This window comes from Myxocyprinus asiaticus, chromosome 29, assembly GCF_019703515.2.
Source record: "Myxocyprinus asiaticus isolate MX2 ecotype Aquarium Trade chromosome 29, UBuf_Myxa_2, whole genome shotgun sequence".
Taxonomy (NCBI): Eukaryota; Metazoa; Chordata; class Actinopteri; order Cypriniformes; family Catostomidae; genus Myxocyprinus; species Myxocyprinus asiaticus.
The window spans coordinates 40,885,701-40,910,800 of record NC_059372.1 but is presented as its reverse complement, the minus strand read 5'-3'; the positions used below and the strand labels follow the sequence as shown (position 1 = coordinate 40,910,800).

The 25,100-nt window shown below is 41.0% G+C and overlaps 1 protein-coding gene and 1 long non-coding RNA gene across 3 annotated transcripts in view; one reads left to right on the top strand and one right to left on the bottom strand.

Moving 5' to 3' along the window:
- The window catches only part of LOC127420258 (coiled-coil and C2 domain-containing protein 2A-like), a 78,675-nt gene that overhangs the window by 48,625 nt on the left and 4,950 nt on the right, over positions 1-25,100 (bottom strand). Inside the window, exons 7-13 of the mRNA XM_051662339.1 lie at positions 24,613-24,704; positions 24,421-24,522; positions 23,773-23,865; positions 20,575-20,805; positions 20,211-20,370; positions 19,978-20,114; positions 19,300-19,431 (exon numbers count right to left, since the gene is read on the bottom strand). Of these exons, the coding sequence (XP_051518299.1) occupies positions 19,300-19,431; positions 19,978-20,114; positions 20,211-20,370; positions 20,575-20,805; positions 23,773-23,865; positions 24,421-24,522; positions 24,613-24,704 (947 nt within the window). The remainder of the gene's footprint in view (positions 1-19,299; positions 19,432-19,977; positions 20,115-20,210; positions 20,371-20,574; positions 20,806-23,772; positions 23,866-24,420; positions 24,523-24,612; positions 24,705-25,100) is intronic.
- LOC127420259 (uncharacterized) lies at positions 48-25,032 on the top strand. 2 transcript variants are annotated; one of them, XR_007893784.1, is made up of 4 exons: positions 48-1,093; positions 20,299-20,400; positions 20,619-20,758; positions 24,603-25,032. It is a non-coding gene; the product is annotated as an uncharacterized LOC127420259 (long non-coding RNA). The 2 variants fall into 2 exon arrangements; XR_007893783.1 differs by lacking the exon at positions 48-1,093 and having other exon boundaries at positions 20,235-20,400.

Genomic DNA, 25,100 nt, shown 5'->3' with positions numbered 1-25,100 from the left:
AATAACATTTTGAACAATATTATATTAAACACTGTAAAGTCTTGATATTTAAATGTAAGAACCCATGATTATTTATTTTTTTTGTATGTGTTTGAGTATGTCTGGAGAACAAATTTACATGTGAGTTGCAGCTTTATCGGTGTAAACTTGATCAACCAACAAAAATAAGATAGGTAGAGTTTATTATTTTGTTAGGGACTGTCTGATGGAGAGATTGAGCGAGATGCTGCTCTGAATGGGAAAACTCGTCTCTCTTGGCATCTTCACTCAGACAGGGGTGCTCCGAAATTAGAAAAGATAGATAGCAGATTCTTTTAGTTTAGATATTTATTTTTATTTTATTTATATATATATATATATATACAGTGTAGGCATTGGTTGATCATGGGTACACTGAGAACCTGCCTTTGAGACTAGAATTAAAGGAAAAGAAATTTCAGAATGATTTGGATCATTTCATGTTCTCTGCCATTCCAATCCGCTGAAGTTGTGCTCTTAATATCTGGTTTTCTGATTTTTATGTGCGGCAGCCTTGCCAATATTGTGATGCTTTTTCCTTGGGTTTGATCTTTGACCAATCATGCCAGATAAAATGGAAAATAAAGTCCCAAACACCAATAAGGAGGCAGAACTAAGCAAGTTTTCTTCTTTTGAAAGTGCATAAAATGGAAAATGTTATTCGTGCTAGAAGTTCTGATTTTAAGAATTAAGAAATATCTTTGATGTATTTGATTGTAAAAAATTATTGATAATGCTAAGGAAAAATTGGTCATTGGAGGCAGGTGAAGCCCATGGAGAAACGTTAAGATTAAATTGAACATTGTAACTTCCTCAATTATTAATGTTAATAACTTCATATTCATGCATCTATTCTGTGTGTGTCTTTGAAACTATGTTTTACCCTTTCTTTTGTCATCATTATGTTTATGTTGTTTCACTAACTCATTCTGGAACCAGTCTCTCACCATTACAGATGGCTGGGCCAGATGATTTATTGAAGCTGCTAATACTGCAGGAGGAAATCTGGAGAAAAAGAAGACTGAAAATGATGTGGGCCTTTATCCGATTGGTCTTCCCGCTGTCATTACTGCTGGTAATCATTTCTGATTTGCCATTTCTAATATGGATTAAAATTTCTCTGGGTAAGTTGATTTCAGTCTTATACGACTAATTGGATTTATTATTTTCCAGACTGCCTCCATGGGTTCAATACCCATGTCTAAATTGTTCTGAGGGTCTAAATTTAAATCCAGCAGCTAACCACTGATTTATTGATTTGAAGAAATAAATATTACAAACTTGATGGCAAAGTTGGAGTTACCTATTGGATTGGTTACTCCTACAAATGTTCTAGAGAGTACCCTCACTTAAAATAAATAAATAAATAAATAAAAAAGGTTAGTGTGGGTTACAAAGAAGGACTGAGTGTCTTTTTCTATTACTACTATTTCTATTTGCCATAGTTAATCCATGAAAGTATCACTTTAGAGGCATACAGTTTCTGCATTGTGAATTTTGGTTCTGCTATTTAACTGAATAATTTGTCAAGAAATGCTGATAAGTATAAGAGAATAATAACTGGAAAACCTTATTGTTAAATGATGCTGAAATATTTGGATATAAAAAAAAAAAAAATAAGAGACATGAGAAATTAAAGGGCGTAGTGTATCTTACTGAGCAATTATTTCAAAACACAAGAAAAGAGATTTGTTTGAATTTCCATTGTGCCTCTTTACTACTTTATCCGTTATAAACTTTTGCTTAATTTTCTGTTAGTTTAAAAACGTGATTTATGTTATTTTATTAGATAGAATGGAAGTTCCTTATCCTGAGAGAGTAAGGAAAGGGAGAAAGTAAACATAACAGAGTTATTAATTTCACTGTTGAAGAATAACTTAAATATATTATTGTGAGATACTAAAATGAAAAAAGAAGGAATAGCTGTAATGAGATTAGAAACAGCGTGAGGGAGTGGAATGTCCCCCCTCCTAATTTCTCCCCTGTCCTACTCTCTCTCACTCTCAGCCTAAGTTTGATAAGAGTCTGCTTGAAATAGAAACACAAAAGCAGATTTTGAAGTGTGCTAAAGACACATCTCTGGGTTGTTTTGTTTTATTTTGATTTTATTTTAAATGATATGATTTGACAATAATGGTAGATATAGTGATATGAAGGAGAGGTTCAAACAGCTTTCCTCATCTTGATTAAAGATTTTATATATTCAGAGGGCAAATTGAAGTTAAGTGTTTATACTAAAGATAAGAGATTCAGTTGAATGTTCACCTGACAGGTTCAAAACTATCTAGAGACTATTATTGAATTAAGGTGATGCTTTAAAATTAAGCTTCCTAGAAGCTTGACAGAGGCTCCCGGACACGAGAAGTTCTTTAGATCAGTGGTTCTAGTGGTTCAACTGGTTTTGCTTTTGGTCCCAGATTTCACACTGGACATCAAGTGCAAAAGTACAAAACCTGAATTTAATGGATCCTGTATGCATGAGTCACATTTTCTTTTAACTTAGTTTTGTTCATGATTTTCAAGTACAAATGTGACATTATTTTTGTTGTTGATGTCAAAAAGTTCTCTCCCCCCCCTTTTAAAAGTTGATGAGCATATTTATTTATATGAGCCCATTATTTTTATTAACCAGTTTATTTCCTAATATTAAACATCATTCTAACAGAGCATAGGCTATTACATGGAAAACTTTATTCATAATTTGTCCACGGGGGGTCTTGGAGGTCCTAAAGCCCTTACTTGATCTTAGCTACACAGTGCATTGACATTTGAGCACAGTTTACTGTAACTACTGTAAAATCGTGAAACATTTTTTGTAAGGGTGATGATGAGTAACTTAAAAAGAAAATCAACAACTTTATTTTGACACAGTGTTGCTCTGTCCCACCTCACTGCTGTTTATAATGTCGGGGCTGCCTGTTTGAGAGGTTTGACTTCCTCCAAAGTGATTCAAACTAGAAAATTCTCATTATAATCCATACCAGAGATACAGTACATTAGTGCAGATCACTGGCGCGAGTTGTTCGTACACTCGCATGAAAAACAAGCTTTCATTGCACCGCGAAAATATAGTGTTGCAGAGAAGCCTTTTGCGTGTATTAGAATATCATTAAATTGGCCTCGGCATGGTAAAGACAGTTTGCAGTTTGAAATTCAGACTTTGATTGGCTATAAATCTGCTATGCGCTGTCGTAGACATGTAAATAATGTTGCATGTGATTCTTCATGATTTGTGAATTCGGATGACATCATCCTCCGCTCCACAATCGGTCATTTACATTTAACGACTCTTCATTTTCTAATCCAAATAGCTCCAAAAGTTGAACACCTAGAAGACTGAAACCTCTCTCGTCTTGACCAGTCTGATTTGTGAATTGTTTTACAGCAGTTTGTTTTTCTGTCAACTCTTTTTAAGTCCATGAGTTGGGAAGGTGAAAAATAAGCACTCTTCACTTTTAATGGCTATTTCCAGTAAACACGCAATCTGGGTTCATGCAAATTCACTTGTATTAGATAGAGCCTGATTTGCGAAACCTTTCACAATCATATTTGGTCGCGTTTGATTGCGTCTTACTGCTCTACCCCCATTGCCTTGTGTAATAATAACAATATAGGCTGTGTCAATGGATAAAGCCATCAGAGAAATCAGCTTACAATTCTAAATACTGAGCATATAGACAGGCCACAGCAAGCTCAAATAGACTTTCATGATTTGTGAATTTTTTTCACAGATCAGTTTTTGTCTCTTAACACTTTTTTTTAGTTCTGTAGTCAACAGTTTACCTGAAAAATCAGTGTTATAGGCTTTGAGAGGTCACATTCTGCAAACACATGATAATTATGATAGAAAAACACTAGTTCCCTATCTGTCACTCACTCGACGTTGTGTCGATTTAGTGACACTAGGGGTCACTCTTGGGAGCCCGAGACACCTCTGGTCTTTGATAAAAGGTCAATGAAAATTGGCAAGTGGTATTTGCATACCACTCCCCCCAACATATGGGTATAAAAGGAGCTGGTATGCAACCACTCATTCAGATTTTCTCTTCGGAGCCGAACGGTCGATGTTTACTGCAGAAAAAAGAGAGTATATTTCTCTAAAAGAGCAGCACACACGGAATGTCTTTTTAAAGACGCATCTTTTTAAAGATGCCTTTCCGTTTGTGTGTTATTCCTGGTTGCAGTCGTTTCCTCTCAACTTCGGACAGTCACGATCGCTGTCTTTCGTGTCTGGGCGTGACCCACTTGGAGACAGCGTTCGTGTATGGATCATGTACTCATTGCGAGAACATGACCATGGCAACGTTGCGGTCGCGGCTTGCTTTCGTAAGAAAAGCAAGAAAAGCCACCTCGGTCCTTATACCTACGGGTAAGAGGCCAGCGCGGCTAGCCCTGGGGGCGATTTGGGGACCCCAATGGGACCACCTCCGCCGGGTATCCCCCTACGGACCTCCCATTCCCCAGCACGCTCGTCTGCCCCGATCGGGCTTCCGGATGAGTCCGCCGGCTCGTCTCATGGCGAGTTCGACCTCTTGTTTGGAGCCCACGAAGCTGATGAACTCTCGAGCGCAGCATCGGAGAGCGGGCTCATCCAGTTGGACGCAGAAGCTTCAGCTGGGCTCCCCCCCTCGGGGACGATTGCCCAGTCACAGGCTGATGTGGAAATGATGGAAATGCTTTCCTGGGCGGCCGCGAGCGTCGGGCTTGAGTGAAACCCTCCGCTCTCCTCTGAACCCTCGCGGCTCGATGATTGGTTCCTGGGCTCGTGGCGCCGCTCAAAGCAGCCAAGCCCCGCTCCAGTCCCTTACCTCCCGGAAGTGCACGAGGAGCTGACAAAATCGTGGGAGGCACCTTTTACTGCCCGGTCCCGATCTTTCAGCTCCCCCGCCCTCACTACCCTTGATGGAGGGGCGGCCAGGGGCTATTCGGCGATTCCCCCGGTGGATAAGGCGCTCACGGTGCACTTATGCCCGCAGAGCGCCGCCACCTCGCGTGGACGCCCAAAGCTCCAGTCCAAGGCCTGTAGGTTCACGTCGTCCCTGAAGGCCAAAGCCTACAGTGCCGCTGGACAAGCCACCTCCGCCTTGCACGCCGTGGCCCTCCTGCAGGTCCACCAAGCCAAGGCGCTAAAAGAACTGCACGAGGGTAGTTCCACCCCAGATTTGATGCAGGAGCTGCGCTCGGCGACCAAACTCGCTCTCCAGGTGACAAAGATCATGGCGCGGTCTCTCGGGCGGGTGATGTCCACCTTTGTGGTCCAGGAGCGCCACCTTTGGCTCAACCTGGTCGAGATGGGTGAGGCCGACAAGGCACGGTTCCTTACTGCCCCTATCTCCCAGGTTGGCCTATTTGGCGACACCGTCGAGGACTTTGCCCAGCAGTTCTCGACAGTGAAGCAGCAGACGGAGGCTATCCGGCACATCCTGCCCCGGCGTGGCTCAAGGTCCCGCCCCCCGCCTGCTCGTCACCAAGGGTGTCCCCCTGCGGTGACCACACCGGCTCCGCCGCAGCCCGCCCCTTCGGCCCGGCCCCGGTGTGGAGCCCACCGCAGGAAGCAGACACCACCCGTATCACAGCCGGCCACCAGGAACCCACGGAAGGCTTCAAAGCGCCCCTGAGACGGGCAACCCAGCGACGACGAAACCCACCTTGGAGCTGGTAAACAAACCACTCCATCCCCCAGTGGAGGGCTGGGAGGAGAATCTTTTGTTGCTTTTTCATTTAATTTCGCCACATGCCCAAGTGGCAGCGGTTTCCTCGTTCCCTGGGTTACATAACCAGTGTGCACGGCCGTCATCAAGACCACCATCCACCTTTTTATCCTTGGAGGGTTGGTGCTCCAGCGGTGGTCTCCCCCGCCCTTGCGCACCTAGCTGTGGCACAAATCCGCCCCCGATGTGACAGTCTCCACGGGTCGCGAGGACAGGCCTCTTCCTCCCCCATCCCAGGCTGTTCCGGGGGTGGTCACAAGGAGCCAGGTAAGTGCTTCAATGACCCTGGACTCAGCACGGCCATAACATGGATTGTCCCTTTGGTCCCCCTCACTCGGAGCTCGGATGTGTGGCTTGTTCTTTCCAATCCATCGCGATGGTTGATCCGGACCGTCCGACTCGGCTACGCAGTTTTTACACAGGGGTTTTACAGCCCCTACTTCATTGTACCGAAAAAAGGCGGTGGGTTGCGGCCAATCTTGGACCTGCGAGTACTGAACCGGGCTTTACACAGACTCCCGTTCAAGATGCTGATGCAAAAATGCATTCTGGCGAGCGTCTGGCATCAAGATTGGTTCGCGGCGGTAGACCTGAAGTACGCGTAATTCCACGTCTCAATTCTACCTCGACACAGACCTTTCCTGCGGTTTGCATTCGAGGGTCGGGCTTATCAGTACAAGGTCCTCCCTTTCGGTCAGTCCTTGTCCCCTCACATCTTCACGAAGGTCACAGAGGCAGCTCTTGCCCCGTTAAGGGAGGTGGGTATTCGCATTCTCAACTATCTCGATGATTGGCTAATCCTAGCTCACTCTCGGGGTATGTTGTGTGCACACAGGGACCTGGTGCTTTCGCACCACAGCCGATTAGGGCTTCGGGTCAACTGGGAAAAGACCAAGCTCCTCCCGGTTCAGAACATCTCTTTTCTCGGTTTGGAGTTGGACTCAGTCTCGTTGATAGCGCGCCTCACGAACGAGTGCACACAGTCGGTGCTGACCTGTTTGAAGGCGTTCAAACAGAAAACAGCTGTTCCACTGAAACTCTTTCAGAGGCTCCCGGGGCATGTGGCATCCTCAGAGGTGGCCACTCCGCTCAGGTTGATGCATATGAGACCGCTTCAGCACTGGCTTCAGACTCGAGTCATCACGGCGATCTGTCACTGCCTCTTGGACCGACCTCACGTTTCTATGGGCAGGCGTTCCCCTAGAGCAGGTCTCCAGGCGTGTCGTGGTCACGACAGACACGGCACTGTTTGCAACGGGCACGCAGCCGCCAGCTTATGGACGGGCCCGTGGCTGCGTTGGCACATCAACTGCCTCGAGTTGCTGGCAATTCTGCCCGGCCTGAGGAGGTTCCAGCCATTGATCCAGGGCAAGCACGTGTTAGTTCGGACAGACAACACGGCAACGGTAGCATATGTCAAATGTAAAGGCGGTCTGCGCTCCCATTGTATGTCACAACTCGCCCGCCATCTCCTCTTCTGGAGTCAGCAGCACCTCAAGTCGCTGCGAATCACTCACATCCCAGGAGACCTCAACACTACAGTGGATGCACTGTTACGGCAGGTTACCCTCAGGGGACAGTGGAGACTACACCCTCAGGTGGTCCAGCTGATCTGGAGTCAATTCGGACAGGCACAGGTAGACCTGTTCGCCTCCCAAGAATCCTCCCACTGCCCACTCTGGTACGCCCTGACCGAGGCATCTCTCGGTATAGATGCGCTGGCACACAGCTGGCCCCCTGGACTGCGCAAATATGCGTTTCCCCCAGTGAGCCTACTTGCACAAACCCTGTGCAAGGTCAGGGAGGACGAGGAGCAAGTCATCCCGGTAGCACCTTACTGGCCCACCCAGACGTGGTTCTTGGACCTCACGCTCCTCGCAAAAGCCCCCCCGGCAAATTCCTCTGAGGAAGGACCTTCTTTCTCAGGGACGGGGCACCATCTGGCACCCGTGACCAGACCTCTGGAATCTCCATGTCTGGCCCCTGGATGGGACGCAGAAGACCTAAGTGGTCTACCACCCGCGGTGGTAGACAAGATCACTCAGGCTAGGGCCCCTCTACGAGGTGCCTGTATGCCTTTAAGAGGCGTCTTTTCGCTAAGTGGCGTTCTTCCCGATGGGAAGACCCCAGAGATGCGCAGTCGGATCGGTGCTTTCCTTCCTGCTGGAGAGGTTTTGAAGTGCAGCTGTCCCCTTCCACCTTGAAGGTGTATGTAGCCGCTATAGCGGCACACCACGACACAGTGGACGGTAAGTCTTTAGGGAAGCACAACCTGATCATCAGGTTCCTGAGAGGCACCAGGAGGCTGAATCCCTCCAGACCGCACCTTGTTCCCTCATGGGACCTCTCTGTAGTTCTTCAGGGTCTACAGAGAGACCCCTTTGAGCCTTTGCAGTCAGCTGAGATTAAGGTACTCTCCTTGAAGACTGCCCTCCTGACTGCGCTCACTTCCATCAAGAGGGTAGGAGACCTGCAAGCGTTCTCTGTCAGCAAAACGTGCCTGGAATTCGGTCCGGGCTACTCTCACATGATCCTGAGACCCCAACTATGTGCCCAAGGTTCCCACGACCCCTTTTAGGGATCAGGTGGTGAACCTGCAAGCGCTGCCCCAGGAGGAGGCAGACCCAGCCCTGACGTTGCTTTGTCCGGTGCACGCTTTACACATCTATTTGGAGCGCACGCAGAGCTTTAGAGTCTCTGAGCAGCTCATTGTCTGCTTTGGTGGACAGCGGAAAGGAAGCGCTGTCTCCAAGCAGAGGATCGCCCACTGGCTTATCACGCCCAGGACGTGCCGCCCCCGGTAGGGCTACGAGCCCATTCTACCAGGGGTGTAGCGGCCTCTTGGGCCTTGACCAGGGGTCTCTAACAGACATTTGCAGAGCAGCGGGCTGGGCAACACCCAACACTTTTGCGAGGTGCTACAACCTCCTGGTGGAACCGGTTTCGTCCCGAGTAGTGGCACACACAAGACGTGCGCCGTTAACTCCCAGTAGTGTTCACAAACTGTGTTACCTAGTTGACTTCCTCCGAACCCTGTGACAGTCGAGTTTTCAGAGAGACTCGCTGCCGGCCCAGTACACGTGCTAACTAAGCCCTGTACTGGGGTAGGTGCTCCGCATGTGGCAGTTCCCCGTACGTAACCCCATGCAACGTATATCTTCCACTAATTCGTTTCCCTGTTGGCAAACTGCATCTTCCTTGGGCAGAGGCCCCTCTGCCCCAGTCTCCATGCTTGTAGTAACTCCTCCCCCGTAGGGTAGGACCTACCATGGGACTTCTCCACATGGCATACTTCCGACATAGCTCGGTAAGACCATGTGGCGTATTTTCACTTAAATACCCCCCCTCTCTCTGTCCCCCTTGGGAGGAACACCCCCCCGACTAGACCTGGTCGGCCCAGTCGGATAATCCCCCTTTTTTTTAGGGAGTGGAAAAAAAAGGGGATAAGAGGCCACGACTGGGCTAGCCCATCTCTATCTTTTGGGTAGTCGACTTGTCCCAAAGGGCCATTTGACACTCATAACAGTGTTGGGGGAGGTTACGTGTCAGCCTGGTGCACTGGCTACGAGGCACACAGTGATCTGCCCGTCACACACCGATAGTTCACGTAACACAGTTCAGCCAGTTGCAGCGTTTTATATTGGGACCCCTAATGTCACTACATCGACACAACGTTGAGTGAGTGACAGATAGGGAATGTCCTGGTTACTTGCCTGATGGAGGGAACGAGACGTTGTGCCACAACGCTGAACTACCCGCTGAAATGGCCACACCTTGTCTTGGCTCCTCAGCATAAAACCTGAATGAGTGGTTGCATACCAGCTCCTTTTATACCCATATGTCCGGGGGAGTGGTATGCAAATACCACTTGCCAATTTTCATTGGCCTTTTATCAAACACCAAAGGTGTCTCGGGATCCCAAGAGTGACCCCTAGTGTCACTAAATCGACACAACATCGAGTGAGTGACAGATAGGGAACTAGTGTTTTTCTATCATAATTATCATGTGTTTGCAGAATGTGACCTCTCAAAGCCTATAACACTGATTTTTCAGGTAAACTGTTGACTACAGAACTAAAAAAAAGTGTTAAGAGACAAAAACTGATCTGTGAAAAAAATTCACAAATCATGAAAGTCTATTTGAGCTTGCTGTGGCCTGTCTATATGCTCAGTATTTAGAATTGTAAGCTGATTTCTCTGATGGCTTTATCCATTGACACAGCCTATATTGTTATTATTACACAAGGCAATGGGGGTAGAGCAGTAAGACGCAATCAAACGCGACCAAATATGATTGTGAAAGGTTTCGCAAATCAGGCTCTATCTAATACAAGTGAATTTGCATGAACCCAGATTGCGTGTTTACTGGAAATAGCCATTAAAAGTGAAGAGTGCTTATTTTTCACCTTCCCAACTCATGGACTTAAAAAGAGTTGACAGAAAAACAAACTGCTGTAAAACAATTCACAAATCAGACTGGTCAAGACGAGAGAGGTTTCAGTCTTCTAGGTGTTCAACTTTTGGAGCTATTTGGATTAGAAAATGAAGAGTCGTTAAATGTAAATGACCGATTGTGGAGCGGAGGATGATGTCATCCGAATTCACAAATCATGAAGAATCACATGCAACATTATTTACATGTCTACGACAGCGCATAGCAGATTTATAGCCAATCAAAGTCTGAATTTCAAACTGCAAACTGTCTTTACCATGCCGAGGCCAATTTAATGATATTCTAATACACGCAAAAGGCTTCTCTGCAACACTATATTTTCGCGGTGCAATGAAAGCTTGTTTTTCATGCGAGTGTACGAACAACTCGCGCCAGTGATCTGCACTAATGTACTGTATCTCTGGTATGGATTATAATGAGAATTTTCTAGTTTGAATCACTTTGGAGGAAGTCAAACCTCTCAAACAGGCAGCCCCGACATTATAAACAGCAGTGAGGTGGGACAGAGCAACACTGTGTCAAAATAAAGTTGTTGATTTTCTTTTTAAGTTACTCATCATCACCCTTACAAAAAATGTTTCACGATTTTACAGTAGTTACAGTAAACTGTGCTCAAATGTCAATGCACTGTGTAGCTAAGATCAAGTAAGGGCTTTAGGACCTCCAAGACCCCCCGTGGACAAATTATGAATAAAGTTTTCCATGTAATAGCCTATGCTCTGTTAGAATGATGTTTAATATTAGGAAATAAACTGGTTAATAAAAATAATGGGCTCATATAAATAAATATGCTCATCAACTTTTAAAAGGGGGGGGAGAGAACTTTTTGACATCAACAACAAAAATAATGTCACATTTGTACTTGAAAATCATGAACAAAACTAAGTTAAAAGAAAATGTGACCCATGCATGCAGGATCCATTAAATTCAGGTTTTGTACTTTTGCACTTGATGTCCAGTGTGAAATCTGGGACCAAAAGCAAAACCAGTTGAACCACTAGAACCACTGATCTAAAGAACTTCTCGTGTCTGGGAGCGACAGCATGTCACAAAGCTCTGGAAGCATTATGTGTGTGCATTCCTTTATTCTTATGATTTTGCTATGCAGATCTCTGAGATATTTTTCAAATGTGCCAATAAACCTGCTCTTCTGGACATTTCAAGTTTGTATTCGATTATTTGTGTTGAGAATTTTCACCTAGGCGATGACATAATAAGTTTTCGCCATCCACTTGTCTCACCACCTGTAGATTATTAGTAATTAAATCTCTGCTTCTATATTCCTGTGACTGCTGCGTCTTTGCTGATGGTGATTTTCCTCCCCTGACTTTTCGTGAGGTGGCTTTTGGAGTTGTTGTGTTTTAAATCAACAGCTTCTTTTATGGGATGTTTGTCGTTCCAAAGTTCATTGATTTGGACAACTCTAACACGAGTCATCCCTTTAAACACAGCATTTAATACAGAGCGAGAAGTGTCGTAATGGTCAAAGACGTCTATGTAGCACATGTTTACATGAGCCAACAAATTAAAAAAGCACAATATCAATAGCAGCATCGATATTCCTGGTGGTTAATGTCATCAAAAAACCAGAAAGAACTCCCGTTGTCACACTTCACAAGGAATGCCATATGAAACATAGTAACCTGAGGAATATTCATTTAATTGTGGGATCTTGCGTATTTGTAAACTCTCAAACATTATATACAGTATGTTTCTTTCCTGAATTAAGATTTTCAAAACATTCCTTTTGTATTTTACAGCAATAAAAATAAACAGATCAAGTACCACAGCTGTCATCTGTCACCTTAAGCACAAGATTTCATGCTTACTGCTAGTGGCACCTGGTGGCCAAGGCTGGTACTGTATGCTAATTGTTAGCTAGCAAGCAAAAAAAAAAAATAATAATGTATCCGGTGTTGCTTCTTGAGGAGAAAAAAAAAATTTGAGGGGGAGAGAAAAAAAATATTTTTCAAGAATAAATGTTTTGTTTTTTTCTTTGGAGAGAAAAAACTATTTTTGAGAGAAAAAAAAAAAAAGTAGAACATAGGCTCAGGAAGGCACAGACACCTACAAAAAATGTTCACGTAGTGAAATTTTTTCACAGTGCGGTTCAGGGCTTCCGTACCTTCATAATCTTGTTCCCCAATATTTATCTGACCTCCTCAAGCGCTACTCTCCTGCTCGCTTTTTAAGGTCCTCTGAGGCTAGTCTTTTGGTTGTTCCTAAGTATAGACTATCTTCCATGGGTGGTAGGTAATTAAGTGTTTTTGCCCCTGGACTCTGGAACTCTTTCCCCCAGAGCTCCCTGGAGTGCTCCTTGGAATCCTTTAAAAAGCTATTGAAAACTCATCTATTTTCTGTTTGCTGATTACTTTCCAAACTTACTTTTGATATCTTTGTTATTTTGTTTTACATATTGCTTCTGAATTCTGTTTTGTCTATATGTTTCTTAGAGTATGCAATATGTCATTGTTTTTCTCTGATTCCTCTCTTGTTTTGTAAAGTGACCTTGAGTATTAGAAAGGCACTACATAAATAAAACATATTATTAGGGGTTCAAGCACAAAGTGCTGTAACCCTATTGTAATTGTTAGGATTATTATAATTCTTCTTCTCCCTTATAACTGATCGTGCAGACCAAACTATAAGGTATAGAGATTTGAAACTTTGGGGAATGTTAGTACTCTGTCTGGCTATCCATACATATGGACCCTAATATAATAAAGCCAAATGCATTTCGGGCATAACTCCTGAACAGTATATTGCAGACTAAAGTGCCGTATATCTTTGGAATTGTTGGCTCAAGGGGAACAAAATGTTTACATACTTTTGCAAACTAGTTCTAGGCCGTTCGACTGATCTGAACCAAACCAGTGTGGAAATATTCTCTGCAGTCCCAATATCAATCATTAACAAAAAATTTGAACTTTTGATTCATAATCGCAACAGTACGGCAAAAAGTATGTAGTGGCAGTAGCCACTTTTACTAAAATGGTTATAAATCTTGAACGGAATGAGAATAAATAGTATACTTATGTACAGTGCATCCGGAAAGTATTCACAGCGCTTCACTTTTTCCACATTTTGTTATGTTACAGCCTTATTCAAAAATTGATTAAATTCATTATTTTCCTCAAAATTCTACAAATAATACCCCATAATGACAACGTGAAAGAAGTTTGTTTGAAATCTTTGCAAATTTATTAAAAATAAAAAATGAAAAAAAAAAATCACATGTACATAGGTATTCACAGCCTTTGCTCAATACTTTGTTGAAGCACCTTTGGCACCAATTACAGCCTCAAGTCTTTGAGTATGATGCTACAAGCTTGGCACACCTATTTTTGGGCAGTTTCTCCCATTCTTCTTTGCAGGACCTCTCAAGCTCCATCAGGTTGGATGGGGAGCATCGGTGTACAGCCATTTTCAGATCTCTCCAGAGATGTTCAATCGGGTTCAAGTCTGGGCTCTGGCTGGGCCACTCAAGGACATTCACAGAGTTGTCCCGGAGCCACTCCTTTGTTATCTTGGCTGTGTGCTTAGGGTCATTGTCCTGTTGGAAGATGAACCTTCACCCCAGTCTGAGGTCCAGAGCGCTCTGGAGCAGGTTTTCATCAAGGATGTCTCTGTACATTGCTGCATTCATCTTTCCCTCGATCCTGACTAGTCTCCCAGTTCCTGCCACTGAAAAACATCCCCACAGCATGATGCTGCCACCACCATGTTTCACTGTAGGGATGGTATTGGCCAGGTGATGAGCGGTGCCTGGTTTCCTCCAGACATGACACTTGCCATTCAGGCCAAAGAGTTCAGTCTTTGTTTCTCATGGTCTGAGAGTCCTTCAGGTGCCTTTTGGCAAACACCAGGCATGCTGTCATGTGCCTTTTACTGAGGAGTGGCTTCCGTCTGGCCACTCTACCATACAGGCCTGATTGGTTCTGTTCTTCTGGAAGGTTCTCCTCTCTCCACAGAGAAATGCTGGAGCTCTGTCAGAGTGACCATCGGGTTCTTGGCCACCTCCCTGACTAAGGCCCTTCTCCCCCTATCGCTCAGTTTGGCCGGGCGGCCAGCTCTAGGAAGAGTCCTGGTGGTTCCAAACTTCTTCCATTTACAGATGATGGAGGCCACTGTGCTCATTGGGACCTTCAATGCTGTAGAAATTTTTCTGTACCCTTCCCCAGATATGTGCCTCGATACAATCCTGTCTCGGAGGTCTACAGACAATTCCTTGGACTTCATGGCTTGGTTTGTTCTCTGACATGCACCGTTAACTGTGGGACCTTATATAGACAGGTGTGTGCCTTTCCAAATCATGTTCAGTCAACTGAATTTACAACAGGTGGACTCCAGTCAAGTTGTAGAAACATCTCAAAGATGATCAGTGGAAACAGGATGCACCTGAGCTGAATTTTGAGTGTCATGGCAAAGGCTGTGAATACTTATGTACATGTGATTTTTTTTATTTTTTTTATTTTTAATAAATTTGCAAAGATTTCAAACAAACTTCTTTCACGTTGTCATTATGGGGTATTGTTTGTAGAATTTTGAGGAAAATAATGAATTTAATCCATTTTGGAATAAGGCTGTAACATAACAAAATGTGGAAAAAGCACTGTGAATACTTGCACTGTATGGGGTAATTCTGAGGACACCCAAAAAAAAATTGTGTGCCACTGCCTCTTGGTGGCACTATATTAATTAAAAATCAAAAAATGTCTCTTACTATGGAACCGTTGATCCGATCGACTTAAAATATTGTATGCAGTGTCTTTGTCCAAGGTGCCATCAGGGTCTACAAGGAGTCGCATATATTGAACCATCAACCAATTAATTTTCAGCAGCCATTACATAGGGTTGGAAAAGGTCAAACGGAACGAAACGTGGTAGGCTTATATGTCTCTTGGCCCAAGAGGTCTGTGCAAAATTTGAAAGAAATTGCCATTTTTGCGTTTTTCATGCATGTAAATTGTTGTATATACCGCTGTGTTTCACACAGACACATGTTATTCATACCATATGACAGATCATTTCATTCTGAACAACTCTGCCTCTTAAAACATTGGTGTAAATCAAATCGTTCATTAAATATTTGAGATATTTAAAAAAACTACTTTTTCGAACTACTCCTAGGCCGTTCAACCGATTGGAACCAAACAAGTGAAGAGAGATTCTCTGAAGTCACAGTATTAATAATTATCAAAAAAGTTTGAACTTTCCATTCATCGTCACAAAGGTACGCTAAAATGTATGTAGTGCCCGTGGCCACTTTTACTAAAACAGTTATTACTCTTGAACGAAATGAGATATCATCACCAAATTTGGGAAACATATGTATGGGGTCATTCTGAGGACACTCACAATGAATTTGTCTAATGAATTTGTTCTTAATAACGGTTACGTATACACTTAAAATCCCTTAAATGCTTGAACCCCGAAAATTCCTGCTTGCAGCTATATTTATTTTTTATTTATTTTTTATCCCCTTTTCTCCCAATTTAGAATGCCCAATTCCCTCTACTTAGTAGGTCCTCGTGGTGGCATGGTTATTCGCCTCAATCCGGGTGGCAGAGGACAAGTCTCAGTTGTGTCATCTTATCACGTGGCTCGTTGTGCCGTAATGTAGCCTACATTAAGCTCGGATCACTCATTAGGGAATAGCTAGTTTGGGACCAAATTAGGGATGCACGATATATTGGCCGCCGATATATTTTTGGCCGATAACCGGGAAAATCAAACTATTATTATCGTGCCGATAATGGAATTACTGCTGATATTTTTGGCAGTATTTTGTTAAAGTTCATTTGCTTGAGGCTGATAATATTTGACTGCCTGTGGCTACTTTCCTTCGACAGGGACTCAAAAGACAGCCTCAAAGACAGTGTGCATGCATACACACAACATCTCTGTGTGAGTGAAAGACAAGCTCATGTCGCTCTGTGAGAAATATTTCAACATCTCTGCACCTTATTACATTGTTTTGGGGCTGCTTTTATTCATCTGCTGTAAGTAACGACTTATCATTTCCCATATTCTATTTGTTTCATGAGGCAATAAACAAAAACACGGTAAAAACATGCATGTACAGTATGTTACTTGGGGGCAAACATTTTCACGTATTACTTCATGAAACATAAACAGAATGTGGGAATTGGACACCAATTTGTGGAAAGTGCCTATTGCATTACCTAAGTCTATACTATATCATACAAAGTATAAATACTACACTATGTATCAGTGCTCTTTATACTTTGTTATTCTCTTTGGTTATCGGCCAAGTCCATGTGATGCTTCTCATTCTCTTTTCATTTTGTTTTTAATTTTCACTCTTTTATGTTATAATTTGTTCGCATTACCAGAACACTTAACGTTAATCAGTTCCATGTGCCTGCGAGTGCTTTCAAATTTAGATACTGCTCTCATGGTATGTTAATTGTATGGTTCTTATTTATTTGAGTGCAGCAATCATAATACATAAGCCCTCTGAGTTTTATTAAACACATATGGTTGAATGAAAGTAATATTACACTGTTGTTATTGATATGTGTTTATGCATCATAAAGTATATTAAATATCTTCTATTTTGCGTTTAATAATGCACGATATGCCCATGTGACCTCTAGTCTTTCCCATAACAGAACCTCTGCTAAACCTGTGACATCATCACACATCTGGATTCAATCTCTGTTCTCACACCTCTCATCTCAACAAATATTATTGGCTGCTCATATTGCCTGGCAACAGGCTGAAAGCAGGATATGACACCAGAGTGCTAGTAAACATTACACGATTGCATTTTAGTATTTGACAGTGTGAAGAGATATGAGTGTGGAGCCTAAGTATGTCTTAGGATAAGAACACATTCAAGATCAGGAATCATTTGCTTGTTGTATTTTTAGCATAAATGTAGCTATGTTTTGGCCTTCCGTCCACACTGAGAAAGCGTTTTTATCCAGCAAAAACTGAGCTTTTTGAAAATGCTCTCCAAAATTTGAAAACACTGTCTTGAAGTTGAAGTGTGGACAGGGAAAACTGTGATATTCGGGAGCAATGATGTATTTGATGTGACACAGTCATGTGATCCATTCAACCCAAAACAATCAAGATGGCAGCCTATGTTGTAGTGGTGCTGTTGTGCCTGCTATTCACATTGATAGTGTTGTTAAAGATAAATGTTACTTTGTACAGCTTTCACATTACATTCTTTCAAAGGAGACGGGACGTTTACTCTGAATTGCTGTCTGGCGGCGGAACACGAGGGCGAGTGCTTTTCGGAACCTACATTAAAATGATGCAGGGTAACACTTCTTACTTTTTTTTTTCTGCATGCACAGTAAGGGGTTTTAAGCGTTTTCAGATGTTTCAGTGTGGACAAGCAACTTTTGGAAATGTTTTAACATTTAAAAAGGTTTGTGGACGGAGAGTGTTTCGAAAAACGAAAACAGCATTTTCACATTTATTCGGATTAATGTGGACGTAGCCTCAGACAATTCAGTTTAAAAGAGACCCCCACTGCATATTTCTGCATGATATTCTGGTTCTTAGGCCCCATTTACACCTGGCAATAAAATGCGTTTTTAGTGATCGGATCACTTTTGGATAGCACTTGACCATATTAAATGCCAGGTATAAATGCACCCAAGATGCATTTGGTATCGGAATGTGATCGGATTGCTGAAACCAAATTTGGAGGTGGTCAGGGACAGATTCTGATGACATTTAAAGTAGTTATAAATGCAAATGTGTTTTCGTTATCTGTGTACAACTACGTAAGTTATTAATTATTGGCGGGTTCTTAACTTTGTCTATTTATTCTGCCATCGCAATGTGAAGAAAACAACAGACACTTTCTTCTTACAATCTTGTCACCTGAACAATTAACAATATTACAACAATTATTCCATTGGAATACACTTGATATATCTCTTCTCTCTCCTCAAATCCCCACTCGTCTTGGTCTGTTTTCTAATCACTGTGACTATCACGTGAAGACATGCTTCAGATGCGCCATGTGGGTTTCAGATGAGAAGCATATTTACAGATGGTCCCTGGGCATGCCATATAAGGTTGACACTATGGGCTCTATTTTCATGACCCCACTAGGTGCAGCGCAATGCACAACGACCGTGCGCAACGTCTTGTTCAATTTTCGTGAGAGTCCTAATTCTAAATGCAATTTTCGTGCCAGCACAAAGCGCAAGTGGCCATGAGTGGGAGTGTTCACGCTATCTGTGGGTGTATGTGTGCAAACTGTGGGTGTATTGTATGATAATGAAAGTGATTTCCTGAGGAATAGGTCATTGCGTTAAGACAATATTTTTCAATTATTATTAGTATTATTATGTTTATATTTACAATTGTATTTATTATCTAATTTGTATTTTTTCACCTGTTGTCGTAGAGTGATTTTTAAGTCACTGTAAGAGCCGGTGAAAGAAAATAGAAAGAGTAAAATGTTTTGGATTTGGGGAGGTGGTTACACATGATTTTTAGACCACTTCGTTATTTTGATTATATTTTTTTTAGTTTAGTTTGAAGTGTATTAAATTTTTTCATGTTTCAAGAAATGAATTTAATTTTCAAAGCAAAATCGACAGGTAGAAGTGAAGTGCGTGCAGAAATCCCTCAAACCACAGACTAACCTGAAGCCTGATGTAATCACTGTTAATCCTAGCCATGATTTGTTTGTCAGTTGATCAATGTGCTTAATAATACTTACATTCTCTATAATTTAACGGAGCCTACATCCATTTCCTGACAAGAATCACATTTTCCATGCGTATAAAAAATGTTTGTCACTGTCATAGAAATATGACTGACATTAAACAAGGAACCACAAGAGAACTTAAGTCCGTATTCTATTCTTCTAAATTGTTTCAGACCATTTACACTTGCAACTGCTTATGAATGTGCTGTCTTTCTTTATATCACTGGAGCTTATACTATATAATAGGACAGAATTAAATTGCACTTCACCCAGCCCATTAGCACTTTGCTTGCACAATTTTGCCAAACCCACTTGCATGTAGACTTGGCGCATGCTTGCACAAAAATACCAAAAGATCATGGCCATGCCCACTGACTTAGCAGGTATGACGTACAAGTCCTCTTATGTCTCACTTTTCTGTAGACAGTGTGCAGTGCTGGGTCCAGCTCATCCTCCAGGTGAAAGAGAGGTGGTCTTGAGGATGACTCTTTGACTGGGTCAGGCAGAGCCATAATGCGCCCATCATCTCCAAACCACTTCCTGCCCTGCAGCTCAAATCACAAACACTTACATTACAGATGTCTCTTCTTCTGTCCAGGAGAGCAGAAATAAATGCAAGAGTAAAGAAAAAGAAATAGCATTGCTTAAGACAGCTTTAGGTCAGTTTAGGTTTCAGTCTTTGATTCTGTGTAAATAAAATGCCGCATTGCATGTATTTTGCCACGGTAATGACACTCATACACTCGTGTAAAGGCAGATGTAGATGGATAAATAGATCTAAGAAAGAAAACGCATCATAATTCAGTATGCACATAAATGCAAGGAGACCGATTTCAATTCAGTGCAGATAGATACAAGAAAGAAGACCAATCAGAAGTCAGTATGCAATTATTAGTCAGTTAGATTTTGAATGGCTAGATTTTCAAACTTTAATCTTAAATTTAAAAAGACAAAAATAGGTTGCACACATAAGACTGAAAAAATGCATTTAATATACAGTAGAAAATACAGTCGGAACCAATCAGAACTTGAATAAATGTGTGAGGAGAATCTACACAATTTAATGACAGTTATGTTGTTTTGTATATTACCTCGGCCTGCTTCAGGAGGCAGTTTTCCAGAATGTTCTGATTGGTCAGGGAGACAGGTGGTCTCTCCCCCACATACAGCCCCTCCTCCTCCAGGTAACGAGGTCGCACATTCTCAGGCAGCTTGCTGGAGGCAGGAACTGTGATACAGTCATACAAACACATGGTATATTGATAATTTTACCTGCTACAAGAGGGTTAGAGTGAAGAGCAATGTGAGTGTTGCTGTGCTGTACCTGGCCTCATGCTGGGAACAAAGAGAGTCTCTCTCTCTCTCTGCAGTCGTCTGCTGTAGCCCACATACTCTGTACTCCTCAATTCCAGGAAGTCTTGTGCTGAATGGTCAATGATGAACAAGTCCTCTTCCTTGTCCCTGACCAGTGGGGCATCTTCATTCTAACCAGTGGAGATTGAACCATAGTAAAGGTAGCTGACATGCGATTTCATGCAGTGTCCTACAGTGCGGCATGCTATATTTCATCTAAAAATACACAATCTCATATACTGTAATATGTTGTTTGTTAGCAAGTTCTGCAAAAAAAATAAAAAATGTTTTGCATGTTTTTAAGCAGTACCAAAGAACATTTGAACTCAAGTCACCCTGGCTTCAGACACTTCCTCTCCATACTCTCTCTCCAATGCAGCCTCTCCATCCCCTTTCACTTCCTCCTGCTCCTGCTCTTCTTCTCCTGATTCAACTTCTGCTTCCTCCTCTGCTTCTTTTCTCCTGGCACGTCTCTTCTGATGGCGCCATCTCTCTTGAGGCTCGGGGTCAAAGTTGAAGGTGAAGAAGTTGTATGCCTCTTCAGCGGTCGGTAAACCATCTTCAGCCTGCTCAGTTAACAAACACACAAACACTTCAGGCAGATCTTCAAAACAAGACTTTAATCAGAATGTGTCTCAAAACAATGGATAATGCAGAGCATTTGACAAAATATTTGTGAGGGTTTCTGGAATATTGGTGATTTCTAAAACAATTTCAGGAATGTTTGGATTTTAGAATACTGATGAGAAGTTCAAGAATATTACTGAATTCTTAAAGGATTCTAGAATATGTTGAGGATTCACAATACTCGTGAGAATTATAGTATGAGTATTTGTTAATTCAGAAAGGGTGAGGTTTTTTTTTTATACTTGTGAATTCAAAGAGGATTCTGGAATATGTGTTTCGATTTTTAGAATACTGGTGAATTCCATGATGATTCTAGAATACTGGTGTTGATTTTTAAAATACTGGTGAATTCCAAGAGGATTCTACAATATTGGTGTTGATTTTTAGGAAACTGGTGACTTTGAAGAGGATTCTATAATATTAGTGTATATTTTTAGAATACTGTTGAATTTTAAGAGGATTCTAGATTATTTTTGATGATTTTAGAATAATGGTGAATTCCAAGAGGATTCTAGAATATTAGTGAAAATGTTTACAATACTGGAGAATTCCAACATGATTCTGGAATATTGGTGAGGATTTCTAGTATATTGTTGAGGATTTTTTTTAGAATACTGGTTGATTCCTAAAGGATTCTAGAATATTGCTGAGGATTTCTAGAATACTGGTGTATTACAAGATGATTTTAAAATACTGGTGAAGATTTCTAGATTATTGGTGATGATGTTTAAAATATTGGTGCATTCCAAAAGGATTCTGGAATACTGGTGAGGATGTTTACAATATTTGTTAGTATATTTAGAATACTGGTCAATTCCAAGAGGATTCTATAATATTGGTGAATATTTTTTGAATACTGGTGCATTCCCAGAGGATTCTAAAATATTGGTGAGGATTTCAAGAGTACTGGTGAGTTACAAAAGGATTCAAGAATATTGGTGAAGATTTCTAGAATATTGGTGAGGATTACTAGAATATTGGTGATTATATTTTAGAATACTAGTGAATTCTAAGAGGATTCTAGAATATTGGTGAGGATTCCTAGAAAATTGGTGAGGATTTTTAGAATACTGATTGGTTCCTAGAGGATTCTATAATATAGGTGAGGATTTGTAGAATACTGGTGTATTACAAGATGATTCTAAAATATTGGGGAAGATTTCTAGAATTATGGTTAATTCCAATAGGATTCTGGAGTATTGGTGAGGATATCAAGAATACTGCTGAATTCCAAAAGGATTCAAGAATACTGGTGAGAATGTTTACAATATTTGTGAGTATATTTTGAATACTGGTCAATTCCAAGAGGATTCAGAATATTGGTGAGGACTTCTATAATATTGGTGAATATTTTTAGAATACTGGTGTATTCCCAGAGGATTCTAGAATATTAGTGAGGATTTCTAAAATTTCGGTGAATTACAATATGATTCTAGAATATTGGTGAAGATTTCTACAATATTGGTAAAGACTTTTAGAATACTGGTTGATTCCTAGAGGATTCTAGAATACTGTTGAGAATTCCTACAATACTGGTGTATTACAAGATTATTTTAAAATACTGGTGAAGATTTTTAGATTATTGGTGATGATTTTTAGAATACCATTGCATTCCAAAAGGATTCTAGAATATTGGTGAGGATTTCTACAATAATGGTGAATTCCAATAGGATTCTGGAATATTGGTGAGGATTTCAAGAATACTGGTGAGTTACAAAAGGATTCAAGAACACTGGTGAAGATTTCTAGAATATTGGTGAGGATTTCTTGAATATTGGTGATTATATTTTAGAATACTAGTGAACTCCAAGAAGATTCCTGAATATTGGTTAGGATTTCTAGACTATTGATGATTTTAGAGTAATGGTGAATTGCAAGAGGATTGTAGAATTTTGGTAAGGATTTCTATAATACTGGTGAATTCCAAAGGGATTTTAGAATATTGGTGAGAATTCTACAATATTTGTGGGTATATTATGAATACTATTGAATTCCAAGAGGATTCTAGAATATTGGTGAGGATTTCAAGAATATTGGTGAGAAAGTTTTAAAATACTGGTCAATTTCAAGAGGATTCTAGAATATTGGGGAGTATTTTTAGAATACTTGTGAATTCCAACATGATTCTGTAATATTGATGGGGATTTCTAGAATACTGGTCAATTTCAAGAGGATTCTAGAATATTGGTGAGAATTTCTACAATATTTGTGTTTTCTTTAGAATACTGGTTAATTCTAAGAGGATTCTAGAATATTGGGGAGTATTTTTAGAATACTTGTGAATTCCAACATGATTCTGGTATACTGGTGGGGATTTCTAGAATACTGGTCAATTTCAAGAGGCTTCTAGAATACTGGTGAGAATTTCCACAATATTTGTGTTTTCTTTAGGATACTGGTTAATTCTAAGAAGATTCTAGAGTATTTTTAGACTACTTGAGAATTCCAGGAGGATTCTTAAATATTGGTTAGGATTTCTATAATATTGGTCAATTCCAAGAGGATTTTAAAATGTTGGTGAGGATTTCTGGAATATTGGTGAGGATTTCTAGAATACTGGTGAATTCCTAAAGGATTCTAGAATAATGAAGAGGATTTCCAATTTCTTGATAAGGATTTCTATAATATTGCTGAATTCCTCGAGGGTGAGGATTTTAAGAAAATTGGTGAAAACGTCTAGAATAGTACTGACTTCTGAGATGATTTCTAGAATACTGGTGTACTTTCAGCTCATCGAAATTCTTCATTAATTCTGTTAGCTAATTTATGCTTCACCCAATGTGGGAAACATCAGCATAACATATACATAACACAAATATATGTAAAGTGTGAATGCATTTAAAAAAGCAGAATACACCCAGTAGAATATATAAAATCTATTACTCCATGTCGGTGTAGACTCTTACCCTTCTGTCTTTGGCTGCACGTCTGGACGCATCACGAAACTTCAACCTGGCAGCAAATGACGAGTCATCATCTGCCCGTAAATCTGTATCAGTCTGAAAAACACACAACAGAAAAGAGCAGATCAGACTTCATGCTTGTATTTAGATATTTTACAATATTTAGACTTCAGGGCGATCATATGAGAAAAAACATTTCAGGACTAAATATTACAGACTGAGGTCTGCTGTAAATATGAGGATATCAGGATAATTTATGTTTCCCCCCTGTAAAAATCACAGCATGCAGCAAAAAAATAATAATATACACTAAAAAAATCATTTTCTTAATAAGTATTTTTGTCTTGTTTTACAATTAAATATCTAAACATCCTAAAACAAGACACATTTACTTAATATGCAAAATTGTGTATGATAATAATACTTGAATTGAGAGAATATATTTTGAATTGAAGTTTTACGATATAAATTTAATAATAATTTAGTAAAGTTTATGCTTAAAACAAGGAAGATACAATTTGCCAGTAGGCTTCTCAAGTAAATGTATCTTGTTTAAAGGATGTTTACACATTTTTACTGGAAAACAAGTCAGAAAACTGCTTAAAACTGATCATCTCCACTGTTGATCAGCTGTTCCAAAGGGTCGCTTACATCTCTGTCGAATCTAGTGAGGGTTTCTCTGTTTCGAAGACTCTGCAGGCGACTGGTGGGCTCAATGATGGATTCCTGCTCTAGTAGACTGGCAGCTTTAGACTGTAGGGAGGACACAATGGTGAAACATTATTCCAGCTATACTGAAATATAAGTTCTCTTTTTCTTCCCTTTGCTTCTAGATGACTTTACCTTGGCGGCTCTCAATTTCTCAGTCACACGCTGTCTCATGGACGTCACTGATTGGCTGGAGCCTGGTCTCACCGCAGGACGAGGAGGAAGATCTAGAGAGGGTGTGAGAATGAGAGTGTTAGGCTACTGTATGTTTGGAATGGGATACTAGCTTACTACTTAATGAATATTGCACAGCACTGCAACAACTAAAAATAAAAATAAAAAGTGCGCATCAAGTGACAATATGCATTATTTCACAATAAACATTTCAAATAGTAGTATGCTACATTGTTATTACATGGACTCACTAAGTTTATTACATAACACTGCATGTTTAATTCAGCAAGAGGCAACTAATTATCATCTTGGATATGCTGTATAATTGTTTATTTTCCATCTAGTTGAGTAAAATGTCTTAACATCTGGCATTTTAATTAAATCATGTCAAGAAAAACATTTGAAAATTGCTGCATGTTTTCTGAGGTTTGTAGACATCTATAAAGTGT